The sequence below is a fragment of the Onychomys torridus genome, chromosome 8 (genome assembly GCF_903995425.1).
Source record: "Onychomys torridus chromosome 8, mOncTor1.1, whole genome shotgun sequence".
Classification (NCBI taxonomy): domain Eukaryota; kingdom Metazoa; phylum Chordata; class Mammalia; order Rodentia; family Cricetidae; genus Onychomys; species Onychomys torridus.
In genome coordinates, this window is record NC_050450.1 from 46,171,376 (window position 1) to 46,185,911 (window position 14,536).

The following is a 14,536-nucleotide window of genomic DNA, read 5'->3' on the forward strand; positions in this document are numbered from 1 at the left end:
GGCGAGATGCTAAGAGGTAGGAGGTGAAGGTGCAGAAAAGGGGGGTGGGGTGGGCGTAGGGAACAGTGAGAGCAGATCCAGAGCACTAGGTAGCCAGTAAGAGGTGGAAGAGGGCCCGGTGGAGGCACACGCTTATAGTCCCAGCACGTGAGAGGCAGAGGCAGGTGATCTACAAGAGTAAGTTCCAGGACAACCAGGGCTACACAGAGAACCGCCTTGAAGAAACAAAATCCAACCCCCACCTCCTTAAAAAAAAGTGGGAGAAGGTGCTGAAGAATATTATTTGAAGATGTTACATCTGTTTATGCTCTGGAACATTTGTTTGAATGATACAAAGATATGTTACATTCTTTTATGTTGCATTTGTTTCATTCTGTGAAGCTGTTACTTTGCTTGTCTGAAATACCTGATCGATCTAATAAAGAGCTAAAAGGCCAATAGCTAGGCAGGAGAAAGGACAGGCAGGGCTGGCAAGCAGAGAGAATAAACAGGAGAAATCTGGGGAGAGAGATGGAGGCATGAAAAAGAGAAGACTCCAGGGGCCAGCCATGCAGCTACACAGCCAGACATGGAATAAGAATGGAAGGAAAGATACACAGGATAATTTAAGGGAAGCTGGCAAGAAACAAGCCAAGTTAAGGCTAGACATTTATTAGAAAGACTAAGCCTCTGTGTGTGATTAATTGGGAGCTGGGTGGCGGGTCCCCAAAGAGCAAAGAGCCAAAAGAGAAAAGAAGTTAAAAGAACAAAACAAAACCCAACAACTACAAAAGGTAACTGGATGAGTCTAGACCAAATTATTTTAGACAAAGACATCCCTCCCCCGCCAAAAAAAAGGTTGCTTACTAATACATGCTTTCTGCTAGAACCTTGAGTGAACACTTTTGCTTCTCTGGCTCTGTGGTTCTCATAACTAGGGATACAGAAATAATATTCAAGTGATAGCAAGTTGATAACATCATACATTATTTAAAAGAGCAGTTTAAGAGGAAAACAGCTGTCATTTTAATTTTCTATTGGGTAGTTCTGTTAGGTTTCTTTTTGAGTGTGTACATCTATGAATTATGTGTATGCCTAGTGACTGTGGAGGCCAGAAGAGGGTGTTGGATCCCTGGGATGGAAGTTATAGATGTTTGTAAGCCACCATGTGGGGCTGAAATTGAACCCAAGTCCTGTGGAAAAGCAGCCAGTGCTCTTAAGCCATCGTTCTAGCCCACTGGATTGTCATTACTATTTTTGAGACAAGGTCTTGCTTCATAGCCCAAGCTACCCTTGAATTCAGATTCCTCCTGCCTCTGCTCTTTCCCAGTAGTAAGTGGCATGCAGTGTGCAGGGTTGCTCCCAACAAACACTGGCTTCAGCAAATCACAAAGGTGAGTCTGTAGTTTACCAGCTACTCTTTATTCAAGTGGAGGGAACCAACTTTTCCCATTCTGTAGATGAAGTTGCTTGGCATTATCCAGTCCTCTACGTAGTCAAGCCCACTCACATTTGTCAAGACTCTTGCCTTTAAGACCAATGCATCTTCCTAGAGTTCACATAATGGTACAGTAGTTCCCTTTTTTGGGTTTAGCATTTAGATTTCAAAGCTAGGCACACACAAATACCTCAAGATGCACGTCCCATGGAGTTCCAGTGGGGAATATTTCTTGCTGCCCACAGATGAAGCCTTCACATTGGACCTCAAGAGAGGCAAGAAAGTGTGCTTGGCCCACCCAACCTGAGCATGTCTGCTTTTTCTGTTCTAGAAACCAGTGACAGTGGAGGCATCCGTCTCTCAGCTGTCTGGCTGTGGTAACTAGCAGCAGGTCTGGGGAATAAATAATACTGTGGGTTCCAGCGTGTCAAGGGAAGCCTAGTGACCCAGGAGGCACATGTAAAATGAGGAAATGCACATTGCTCTCCAGGCTGGGTTTTAGTTGACTCTCAACCAAAGGGTTTTATGACCCCAAATACTAAAGAACCACTAGGAGTGATTTTTCCTGAGCTGTCTGACCACTGCAGTCATGTCACACAGCCTGGAGGACATCAGCTCTGTTCTCAGATAGCCTTAGCCATCTGTCCACGGAAGCAACTCCATACAAAGAAAATCACTGTTGACCTAATGTTCTGAGTCAACATGGTGGGCGGGGCTAATTCCTTTACTCTTTGAGAGGTGGGAAAGCCCAGCTAACAAAATAATTAAGAAGCCCCAACCCAACAGTGATAAGTGTGTCAAGTGCCCCTCCCACAGAATGAGACACTTCCGATGGTGGGGATTTATAAAGGCAGCTGCACCTAGGACAGACAGACTTGGGGTGAATAAAAGGCTTCTCTTTGGGGAAACCACGTAAGGCTTGAGACAACAGTCTTGGTGAGTTCTGGGTGACCCTGCTGGCTTTTGGCTCCATTACAGGAGACCACTTGGGAGGCACCAGGCAGGCTCCATTGTGAGTGGATCAAGCTTCACCCTCAGCTGTCAGTTGGACCACAGCATCTTTCCACTGGAGATGGGGTGGAGGCCTGGTGAGCTGTGACTGAGGAGAAAGTTGTCACAGTTGTGTGACACTGCTTTATGGCCTCTGGAGGCTCATGTGCTTAGGGTCTGGCAGTGTCTTCTGTAAGTTCTAGTGTGGCCGTACTTCTGAAGGAGCTTCTGGGCCTGTTGTTGCATCTCAGGGTTCACGGCACCAGGACACTGGGACCCGATGTGAAGCAAGACAAGGCAGCACTCCAGGACATCTGGAAAGGGCCAGGCCTAAAACAAGACAAGACAAGGCAGTGTCTGCAAGGGCGTGTAGAAGGACAGATGGATGTAGCTGGCATGTCCTCGTCAGTGAGTCTCCTAGTGTCCCCAAATCAACTCACACAGTTGCTCCTAGTACCAGTCACAGCCAACACACAGCTTCTCCATGAGTGCTGGCACCCGCTACCATCTCCCATCTGACTTGAATGGTCTCCCCCTCGACCATACTAACTCTTGTTCAGTCTTCCCTAAGACTGAGCAGGAAACCTGTGGTGTGGTCAGTCTGTCACAGATTACTGCAGAGACAACTGCAGCCCAAGTGCTTTCTTCTTTCCTTTTTTTTTTGGGGGGGGGGGTCCTCTATATACCACTAGCTGTCCTGGAACTCGCCTCTATATACCAGGCTGCCCTAAAACTCAGAGCTCCTCCTGCCTCTGCCTCCCAAGGGCTGGGATTAGAGGCGTGCACAGCCACCACCCAACTCTGGCATCCTAAAACTTTAAGCACACACAGTGACAGTGGATGCAGATACCTTTGGGGTTGGCGAAGCACCCCCAAACACCCTTACCTTGACACTCTCCGGAAATTCAGCTATTCTCTCCTTGGCCTCTGTGAGTCTTCGGGTTAATTCAGGGAGAGAGACTGGTGTGTTCCCTTCTTCTCTGCTAACAAGAACAACAATACACTGAAGTCACATATGCTCACCTAACCTCTACCCCAAATGTTTCAGTTAAAGAAAAACCTTTTGTTTATTGCACATACACCTGTGCGATCACGGCTGTACTTGCATGCCACAGTGTGTACATGTGGAGGTCAGAAGACATTTAAGAGTTGATTCCCTCCTTCCATAAGTAGGTTTCAGGAATGAAACCCAATTCATCAGGCTTGGTGGCAAATGCCTTTACCCACTAAGCACCCTGCCAACCCCCACTGTTTTCATTGTGGTAAAATAATAGTTAAAGCCGTTTCAACCATCTAAAAATATACTTCCGCTCACCATGCTATGCAATCTCACTACCATCCAGGACCACAGCTTTTTGTTTTGAGACAGTCTCACTGTGTGACCCTGGCTGGTCTGGAACTTGCTTTGTAAACTAGGCTCTTGGTTCTGGAATTAAAGGCATTCACTCCCACACCTGCTCAGGACCAGAGCTCTTGTGAAACTGGAACTTGCCTTGCCTATCTCTGCTTGTTGGCAGCCCACACTTCCTGTCTCATGGAACCATTATGCCATCTGCCTTGTAGTAAATGTAGTACAGGCCACAATTTCCTTCTTTTTAGACACTGTAAACACTGAGTAGTATCCCACTGATTGAATATACCATTTCTGCTGGTCTGCCCACAGGTCCTTGGATACTCGACTGCTTCCCACTGTCAATGCTATCATGCACAGTGCTGCAGATGCTTACACAAATAGTGGGATTTCAATTATTTAATCATCCCTGTATTAATTTATATGACAGATTTTGCTGTGTAGCCCAGACTGGCTAACTTGGGGTCCTATGTGCTGGGATTAGAAGCGTGCAGAACCATGCCAGGCTGCCCTGCTTTCAGTCCTTGTGACCGAGGAGTAGAGCAGCTGGATCTCAGAGTGAAGCTCCTTCTCGAATTCCCGAGGAACTTCCACAGTGTTCTCACCTAGGACAGAGTCAAGCTGTGCTGCACCAATCTTGGCAGCAGCCACAGCACACTGGGTATGAAGTAGTATTTCACTGTAGATTCCTTTTATTTTTAAGGGCAGGGTCTCACATAGGCTGGCCTTGAACTAGACAATGTAACTGAGTATGACCTTGAACTCTTGATCCTCCTGCTTCTACCCTACCAGTGCTGGGATTATAGGCATGCACTAGCATGCCCATGATGCTGGTGATGGAATCTAGGGCTTCCTCTTGTTGGGGACAGACTCTCCTTACTCAGTCCTATACCTAGCCTTCACTGTGTCATGGCCTGTGTGTCTCCAGGGATGACTGATTGGTCATTTGTCACGTCCTCCGTACTTGCTTGAAGCCAGCCACTTGTTATGCCTAAGTAACTTCCGCTCAGAAACTGAGAGGACAACAGAATGGGATGAGACACACACCTATGAAGATGTGGTATGCCACTTTTCTAACACCTGAGATAGAACATAGGGCGTTAGAGGAAAGACTGCAGACAAGTGTGACAGGCCGGGGTCTCCAAGGAGTGGAGAGGCAGCCAGGAATGGTGTCTTAAGGTCCTCAACAGGACTCTTGTGAGCCAAAGGTAAGAAGAGCAGATCTGAGGGCTTTATAGCATTTTTTTTCCTAAAAGCAAACCTGGCTGGGCACATGTATGATCCCAGCATTTGGAAGGCTGAGGCAGAAGGGCTGCCACAGGGAAAGATAATGTCTTATACACAAATAAAAAGCAAACCTGAACTGCCTACAGCAGTGGCTAGGATTTCCAAGTTATAACAGACCATTTTCTAATTCCTTTGGAGACAGTCCCACATTTCTAGGTAGCCATACATTCAATGTGACCTTGAACTACCTCTGAGCCTCTGCCTCCAGCTCTGGAGTGTTGGGATTGCAGGCATATAGTTTTTCATTTTCTCAGATGACTTATGTGTAGGAACATGTTTCTATGAGTGGGTATGTACATAGTGCAGGCACCCATGGAAGTCAGAAGAGAGTGTTGGATCTTCTAGATCTAAGGTTACAGGCAGTTGTGAGCCCCTGGATAGGTGTTAGGAAAGGAACTTAGGTCTTAAAAAAAAAAAAAAAGCAGGTGCCCTTAATTATAATCTGTCTCTCCAGCCCCATACTTTTTTAAAGTTAATATAACCTCTGTAGATTTCTGAACTTACTGGTATTTCTAGGTATTACTAGGTTCTAGCCTGAGGAATGTAACCAAGATGAAAGGTACTGGAAGCATACTTAGTAGCACACACCTGTGATCTCAGCCTGAGTGCTATTGCAGGTGTATATGGAGCACTGAGTGGCTTCAGAAGGGCTGGAATTAGCTGTCTGACCTAGGTCTGCTGCTTCCCAGCGGCCTAGTCAATGGTATCATATACTTATATTGGACACAGTTATAGGACAACAGGGCCATCCATGGTTCCAGATCTGAACTTACCTTGGGCTCTGAGGTTGCGAAGGGGCCTGCTCTGCTTCCCGGCCAGTGTCATCTCTGCTGGGGCCGTTGGCCGTGGCCTTGCAGAGCTGACTCTTTTGGTGCTGGCGGATCATTTCTGCCAGTGTCTCTTGGACTTCAGCAACAGTCCTCTGGGAGGTCTGGAGGCTGGCGTGCCTTTCTGAGAAGAGCTCTCTGCAGGCACTAAGTAAACGCTCACTCTCTCCACTGAGCCTGAGGCCTGGGCCTGGAGGCTGACTTGACTGTGGATGAGCAGTAGCCCCAGGCTCTGTGTCTTTATCACTGGCACTGCCATCTGGCTCCTTCTGCTCCGCAGAGACTGTGTTTTTCACCCAGATGCTGGACTCAGGGCCAGGCCCACAGAGTGACCACCAGACTTCATACAGTTGCCCGTAAATAAAAAAGGCCTCTAAGCTTTTGAAAGCTGCAGTGGCAAGAGAGAGGTCATCCAGTTTGTCTCGTAGGTGGTCACAGCCTAGAAGAAAAGGACCCTGGGATGTGTTATGCATTTCTCTATCTGTGAGAAACCTGGCTTCTCACCCTCGTGTGGTCACTCCAGGAGAAAGGACAGCAATGTAACTTTTGGGATTATATCCTCTGCCCAAAGCCAACAGAACCCATCATTTCCTTTCCTGCCTTGGGACAATGCAGTCATTGCCACAGGTGACATCACTCAGAGCATGACAGAAAACTACTGTTTCATTATTCAGGGCCACACTAACATGGTGGGGATGGGGGATGAAGCACACTGTGCTCTGAAAACTGAGATGAATTGTAGGGACTAATCACATAGTCAATGCCTAGCTGGGTGTGGTGGCGCACGCCTTTAATACCAGCACTCGGGAGGCAGAGCCAGGTGGATCTCTGTGAGTTGGAGGCCAGCCTGGTCTACAGAGTGAGTTCCAGGAAAGGCGCAAAGCTACACAGGGAAACCCTGTCTCAAAAAATTAAAAAGACACCAGTGCAGGTGCTTTGGTTTGGCCTGGCTCTCTCCGCAACCTATGCAGCTCAGAGTTTGTGGCGACCCTCCTGCCTCCCAGTACAGCACCACCGGAGGTGATTACACTGTGCTGTAATGGGAGGGCCAGGCAGCGATGTGTGTATGGGTCACTTACCACCCGGGAGAAAGGCTGAGTAGATTTCCTGCATGAGGGTGAAGTTCCCTGAGGTGTAGCTCCGAAGCACGGCCTGCAGCAGCGCTGGCACGGCCTCCTCCCAGGAGGCAGCCTGCTGGCTCAGCATTGCCAGGGTCAGGTCATGGCAGACATGAAGCAGCAGCTAGAAAGAGGCCAGAGTCTCACTCACCTACTAACACCCTCCTGGGGCAGAGACTTGACAAGCCTGATCCCACAGCTAGGGACTGTACTGGAAACCAGTCACACACAACAGCTTACTCTGGAGAGTCTTTACCTCCCACCCATCAATCACCCTCTGTCTGGTGGTAACGTCTGAGCATTCTGAGGAGATGCACTGACCACTGTGCTAAATGCAAACAGTGAAGGCAGCTGGCATGCCCAGGGAGCTGAGGAAGGAGGATTGTGACATCAAAGGCAGACTGGGTTATACAACATCCTGTCTTTAGACTGCAAACAAAACCAAAGTAAGAGAAAACAAAAAACAAACAAACAAACAAAACCCAAAGTAAGTTAAGTTTCTGAATCTAAAAAGCTATAATTAGAAAAACAAAATGTGTGTGTGTGTGTGTGTGTGTGTGTGTGTGTGTGTGTGTGTTATGCTTAATTGCCTGAGTGTCTGCTTAGCACGCACAAGACTTGGTGTGGTGACACACACCTGTAATCTTAGCACTGCAGAAGTGGAGGCAGGAGGACCAGGACTTGAGGATCATCCTCAGCTATCTAAGAAGTTTGGGGCCAGCCTGGTCTATAAGAGACCAACTTCAAAACAAAACGAAAAGAAGAAAATCTTCAGAAATAACGGGAATAGTTGGTACCAATCAATCCATTTTAGCATGTGGAGTCTGAGGTACAATGTCAGTTGTCTTTCCCAGTCACTCTCCATATTATCGGTTTGTCTTTTCGAGACAGGATTTCTCAGTGTAGCCCTGGCTGTCCTGGAACTTGCTCTGTAGACCAGGCTGGCCTCGAACTCCAGACCTGCCTGCTTCTGCCTCCTGGGCACTGGGATTAAAGATGTGTGCCACCATCACCCGGCCCCATTTTCTCGAGACAGGGTCTCTCACAGAACAGAACCTGAGGCTCACCAGCTGGGCTGGACTGTCTTGACAGCAAGTCCTCGGGGTCTACCTGCTTCTGCCTCCCTGATCCCGGGAACACGGGTATCAACTGTCGTGTTAGCATTAAACACACGGCCTCACTCAAAGCAGTTTACGTACTTGACTGAACCAGCCCTTAGGCTATGCAGCTTTGAAGCATTCTGACAAGCAGTTTATAGCCACCACCCCAATGAAGGCACAGAACACCTTTGTCACACAAGACCACGTGACAGCAACCTTCCCGTCACCCTCCCTCATGTCACACTCTCAGAGGGGTCCTCGTTATGTCACATAGTTTTTTCTAGAATCCATGTAAATGGAGTCGGTTTCAGTCTCCTGGGTCTCGGGACTATCAGCCTGTTCTGGGGCTCACTGATCCATGCAGAGGTCTATTCTTCCCTTGTGTGGCTTTTGTTTGGGGATGTTGTGGGCTAAACATCACCAAGTATTTGTATGCAGGTCTCTGAGTGGCCTCCTGATTTCATTTCTTGTCGTGAACCAGCCAGTCACTTGGCTGGCTGGGCAAGAGTATGTTATCTTTGTAAGAAACTGCAAACAGGCTTTCCATTTTGTACACCATTTGAGGAAGTCTCCTTACTCAAAAGTAAAATCTTTTCATTTAAAAATTTAAAAAGCAGACAAACTGAGGTATGTCCCCAAGATGAACACAGTAGTTAGAGTATGTCAGCTTGACCCCTAGCATCAGCATGGGTAACCTGGAGGCGGGGACTCTCTCAGGTGAGCTGGGGTGAGTGGGCTGGGGGAAACAGAGGAGGAAAACAGGAGGACCTCAGCTTTGTTGTATGTAGTATTTTGCCTACATGTATGTCTGTGCATGACGTGTATGCCTGGTGCCCATGAAGGCCAGAAGAGGGGGTTGGATCCCCTGGAACTGGAGTTATAGATGTGTATGGGTGCTGATAATCCACACTGAACCTTCTCCAAGAGCAGCCAGTGCTCATAGCCACAAGCCATCACTCCAGCCTTAAACTTTCTTGTATTTTAAAATTAAACAATGAGAGTCCCAAATGTACACACAGCTCAAGGCTTTCCTCTGAGGGGTCTTCCCAGGCCTCGACTGCCTTGTATTTTTTTTTTTTTTTTTTAGATACAAACTGTTTTACTTATTTTTCTGAGGGATGAAGAACACCTGCCCTACACAGCTCCTGTTAGGGCTGGGCCATGGCGCACCTGTCTGAAGGGAGTGTTACTTGTTGCGGATGGATACTTGACATCCTGCAGCTTCTGCAAGGCGGCCCGACACTGCTCCGGCGTGTCCACACTGAAGGCGCTGCGCCACACACTGGTCACTCTCTGCACCAAGGTTCCTTCAGAGCCCGTGGCCCATGGGTGGTAAATGGAAGAGGGGCTTCTGACTTCTGGAGGCTGCTTTTCCTCCAAGTGCCGGCACAGAAGCTCAAGAAGGGAGAAGACCAGTCTCTGGCCCTGGGATCCAACAACAGGGTGTGACACAGGGAAACATAGATGACATGCACACCCATTTGAGCCTGCTGTCCCACTGGAGCCACGTGAAAAGGAATGCGCAGCAGCCATGCAGGGGCCTCTGTAGTCCAGGAAATGGTTATAACACAGGATCCTGACTGACATCCACAATCTCTATCTGGGAGCCATACCTAGGTCCACCCTTCAGCCCTGTAGCATCAGGCCCTCTCCTGCCAACAGTGCAGTGGTGTTGGAACAGACAAGCTGGGCACTCAGGAGCTGGGCAGGAAGGGGCCGTGTCTAAGCAGGTCTGACAGGGAATCCACCAACAATAAATGTATCAAAAAACCTCTAGAAAAATCCTTATTTGTTGGATTTCTCATTGCTACAAGATACCTGGCACACCCTGGAAAGTCCTCAGTTAAGCCTAGAGGGCATCTGCATACCCAGTCAAAACGACCCTCCCAGACTGTGGACCAAAAAGCTACAGAGCTTTTTTTTTTTCTTTGTTGAGGATGCTGCATCATGGAGTGCTCAAGAAGTACTGGGAAAGCCCTTCTTAGCTGTAGATAAACGACTCTGCCCAGACTTGGTCACTTTATACCTAACACACCCTGGGGCTCCATCTTCCGTTCTGAGGAAGCTAACCACCTATGTATCTTCCTTGGGCTCTAAAAACTCAGCTGGGCACTGTTTTTAGGTCTTATTCCTGTGCTAGGGAAAGAGGAGCTTAAACAGTCTATGTCAGAACTGGCAAGGCGGCTCACACCTGGAATGCCAACTCCAGGGAGACTGAGACAGTAGGGTTTTGAGTTTGAGGCCAGCCTGGGCTGCATACTATATTTATGGTAAGCCTGGACTACAGACTGTACCTCAGTTCTCATGGATCAGAAAAAACTGATGGCAGTGGGAGTCTGAGTGTGGCCAAAGCACTACCACGCAAACACGAGCGTGTCGGTGAAACTGGCTGTTTGCACAACTTGTGGGGTTATAGGGGTTGTTCCTCTTTAACTGCCGTTATTATCTCAAGTGCTGGGAATGGAGCCTGGGGACTGCCAGGAAATGAGCTACCACTGAGCTACATCAGGCCTGAGTCATTTCTAGCCACACAGGAACAAAGCTTTCCAGAAACCAGACATGCCTGTTACTTACCATGATCTTTCTTCAGAGGCTAACCACTCTCCCTGGAGGGAGACAGTGCTAATGTAGGAACCCTGGGCACTGCCCAGGTGCTGGCATACTGGTGGCTGTTCAGATGGTTTGCACAAACTTGTAAACAGTAGAAATCACTGAATAGTGCTGTATCTCTTACCCAAACATAGCAATGAGCAAGTTGTAGTATTTCAGTGAGATAGGGTAGCCACCATGGCTTTTGGACACTTCCAAAGGACACTTATTGAACTGGAAATTTGTCTACTGGGGGTTAATTTGACCAGAGAGGGACCTAGGACCCCTCCCCACCCTACCCCACCCCCGGGGCTCCAGAGACTAACCTGCAAGCTTTCATGCAGCCCCAAGGCTTCCTGTGCGCCCACCCAGTTCTTCACCAGAAGCAGCTCTTGGGCACACCTGAGGGCCAGGGAAGCAGCCAGCTCACTCTCTCCTGCTATGGAAGCCAGCTCTGCAGCTGTTCTGAGCGAGGCTGCATCCCCTTTTCTGGCCAGGACTTTGGCTGCATCATAGGCGGAAGTGGCTCCTAAGTAGCTGTGGCAAGAATGAAACCCAGTCACCAGCTGTACCGCCCTTCCACACCTCTTCTGTCTCTGTGACTGCGTGTGCATCCTGGTGGCCCTGCTCCGGCTGTCTTTGTGGAGGCTGAGGTCAGGATGGCCACATGCTGTCGAGTTGTACACGGTGCTGAACCTCCACAGGTGCTGACTGACCCACACAGAGGACCCACTCCCACATTCTGTTTAATCCCATCAATGGAAACAGGTGTACCCTTCAAGTCTGCCACCGAGATCGACTGACTGCCTGTGGAGCCAATTCAGGTAACTGTGGAGCCTGCAGCTGGGCTGAATCTCCCCTTCTTTTTACATTTCCGGTCGCTGTCCCCGTTTCTACACAGAGCTCTTCCATTCGGTCGTGCTCCAAGCACACACTAAATGAGCCTCTCTCTCTGCTTACCACTTGGCTGCGATCGCGTAGTGGCCATCCCTCTCCAGGATGGACCCCCAGCTGAGGTACAGGTCCTTCAGGACAGGGTCTTCAGGGCGCAGCCGAGCCTTGGCAACTGCAATAGCTTCTCTAAAGGCAAAAGCAGGTGCTTCAGTCAATCTGCAAAGGTTCCTCCATGTGAGGCAGCCAAATGGTTAATTTCCCTAATCCCTTCCATCAGCATTTTCAACCTTCACCATCACAAAAGGGCAAGAATGCTTTGTTCCTGACATTGTTCCCAACCATGTCAGTCATCTCTGGGGAAATCTGTATGAGTACACTAGTACACTACAGGCTGACTAGCTGCCTTTACTTTCAATATGTGTGTGTGTGTGTGTGTGTGTGTGTGTGTTGCATGTGAGTGTCTGTGCCTGTGTACACTGTACACACACTTCTTTTTAAAAAAATATTTATTTATTATGTCTGCCTGCACATCAGAAGACCTCATTATAGACAGTTGTGACCTACCATGTGGGTGCTGGGAACTGAACCCAGGTCCTCTGGAAGAGCAGCCAGTGCTCTTAACCTCTGAGCCATCTCTCCAGCCCCACACACTTTTTTAAAAAAATCATTCTTCACTTTCCTTTTAGACTCTGTGTGGTTGTGCATGTATGAGGTGTGTGTGTAGGCCAAGTAACCCGCAGAAGAGGTTGGATCTGTAAGGCTTTCCACTGCATGGGTTCTGGGTATCAAACCTGGGTCCATGGGCTGGGCAGTAAGAGGCCTTACCTGCTGAGCTACCCCATGTCTTTTAAGATAAGTCAGGCTAGCTGGTCAATGAGCTCCTGCGATCCTTCTATCCCAGCTGCTGACACTGGGGCACAGGCACAGGCAGCCACGCCCAGCTTTGCACTGGGTGACCTGCTTGCAGGGCACACGCTCTCACCCACCTTGCCACAGTCCTTTCTCCAGCCCCAGCTAGCTGCTCTCCGAGAAAACTCACTTATTTCTTACAAAGCACCGGCAGGCTTCGTGGTGCTCACCATTAGTCCCAGCACACAGAAGCAGCAGCAGCAGGTTAGCCTGGCCTACATAGTGAGCTCGAGCTAAATAAAGTGAGACCCTATCTCAAGAAACAAATAAAACTAACAGATAAGTTATTTAGCTTCGAGTATTTTACAGATATTTTCTCAAAAATGAACAAAGTAAAGCATGTCACTTTATATTTCCAATGATAAAGTTTACACTTTCCTAAAAATGGGATTTTCAGAAAAGTGTACCTGCCACTGGGGACTCAGAGCATCCCAAAGTTGAAAACTGTTCCAGGGAAAGTGACCCGAGACTAAAGAGGGACTCTTGTGGGACTGCTAGCAAAGCGAGTCAGTATGTGTCACTTGGCAAATATCTTCCAAGTGCAGCTCATGCTGAGCTGCAGTCACTGTACAGCTGTAGGAGGACGAAAATGATCGAAAGAGCAACGCCTGTAATCCCAGCACAGGGAGGCAGAGGCAGGCGGATCTCTGTGAGTTCAGGGTCAGCCTAGTCTGAGAAACGAGTTCCAGGACAGCCAGGACTGCACAGGAAAATCCTACTCAAAAGAAAATAAATAAATCAAAGAAAAAAGAAATACTTGGGGCTTTTACTTCTAGGCATAGTCCTTTAAAACAAAGGAGGAGAAAGCAGTTCACACAGAGAGGTGGCCAGAGCTCTTGTGGACCCTGCTGGGTCTCTGGCCATGCTGGAAACTCTGAGCGGCTGAACAAAGAACAATCAGGGATCTTGGAGCTGAATGATGCCCAGAGCTTGTTGTGACTTGCTCATTAAGCAAAGCCTGCAACAGAGATATCAGAAGGCAGGAGGCCCACACCAGCCCTTCTGAAGTAAGGGGAAGGTTTACAATCCCAGCATTCCAGAGGCAGACAACACGGCCACAGATTTGAGGTTAGCACCATTAGACTTTGTTCCACAAAGATCAAGGTGAGCCACAACGAAACTTAGCACTCTTGAAGGAGGACAACAAAACCCAGACAAGGTAAATAAAAGGACAACCTCACGATAGTACATCACATTACTGAAAATCAGTGATAAGGGAAGGCCTGAACAGAGAGAACTCCACTGTTCTCACGCAGCAGCACAGATGAAAATACAGCCAGTGGAGAGCACACCAGTAATCGAAGCACCCGGGAAACTAAGGCAGGAGTTTCAAGGCCAGCCTGGGCTACATCAACAAAAAACATTGACATCAACACAACAGAAAGAAAATCTGTAGTATAGGGTCCTTTCAGGTTCTCATTCCTCGAGATGCTACAATTACAGGTGTGAATCACCACAGCCAAGGTTCCTGGTCCTCATTCTCCCTGGTGCTGGGTTGCAGGTGTGGACCACATCTGGAAGTAATCCAGAATTCTAAATTTGGGAAAGATCTCTTCAGATGAAGGTGAAATTATAGGCATTCACACACAAGTTTTGGGAGTTTTCACCAGTAGAACACACTATTAAAACAAAACAAAACAAAAACGGTCAGGGGCTAGAGAGATGGCTCAGTGATTAAGAGCACTGGCTGTTTTTCCCCAGAGGATCTGGGTTCAATTCCCAGCATCCACACAGTGGCTCACAAACCATCTGTAACTGCAGCTCCAGGGGACACAATGTCCTCTTCTGGCCTCTTTAAACACAAGGCACACATATGGTGCACAGACAAATATGTGGACAGAACATCCATACACATTAAAATAAACAAATAAATTTAAGAGGACGTAGCTTGAAAGTCAGTACTGGAACCTGACAAAAATAGTCAATCCAAAATATAACAAAAAAAGATATACTTGACAAACAAGAAACACCAAGATGTGCAGATTCAAGCCAAGGATAGCAAATGAATATTAAATGTCACCGATTCAAACATCCCCACTTAATGGCAGACATGC

The 14,536-nt window shown here is 48.1% G+C and overlaps 1 protein-coding gene across 4 annotated transcripts in view; it reads right to left on the bottom strand.

Annotated features, from left to right (window-relative positions):
• Window positions 1–1,185: 1,185 nt before the first annotated feature.
• The window catches only part of Gemin5 (gem nuclear organelle associated protein 5), a 48,960-nt gene continuing 35,609 nt past the window's right edge, over window positions 1,186–14,536 (bottom strand). For 2 of the 4 annotated variants that reach the window (XM_036196280.1, XM_036196277.1), the window contains exons 22-28: window positions 11,640–11,759; window positions 11,006–11,216; window positions 9,261–9,515; window positions 6,952–7,114; window positions 5,819–6,311; window positions 3,294–3,387; window positions 1,186–2,737 (exon numbers count right to left, since the gene is read on the bottom strand). In XM_036196280.1, the coding sequence (XP_036052173.1) occupies window positions 2,570–2,737; window positions 3,294–3,387; window positions 5,819–6,311; window positions 6,952–7,114; window positions 9,261–9,515; window positions 11,006–11,216; window positions 11,640–11,759 (1,504 nt within the window). In that variant the 3' untranslated portion in view covers window positions 1,186–2,569. Of the gene's footprint in view, window positions 2,738–3,293; window positions 3,391–5,818; window positions 6,312–6,951; window positions 7,115–9,260; window positions 9,516–11,005; window positions 11,217–11,639; window positions 11,760–14,536 lie in introns of all 4 variants that reach the window. The other 2 variants (XM_036196278.1, XM_036196276.1) reach the window with 1 other exon arrangement.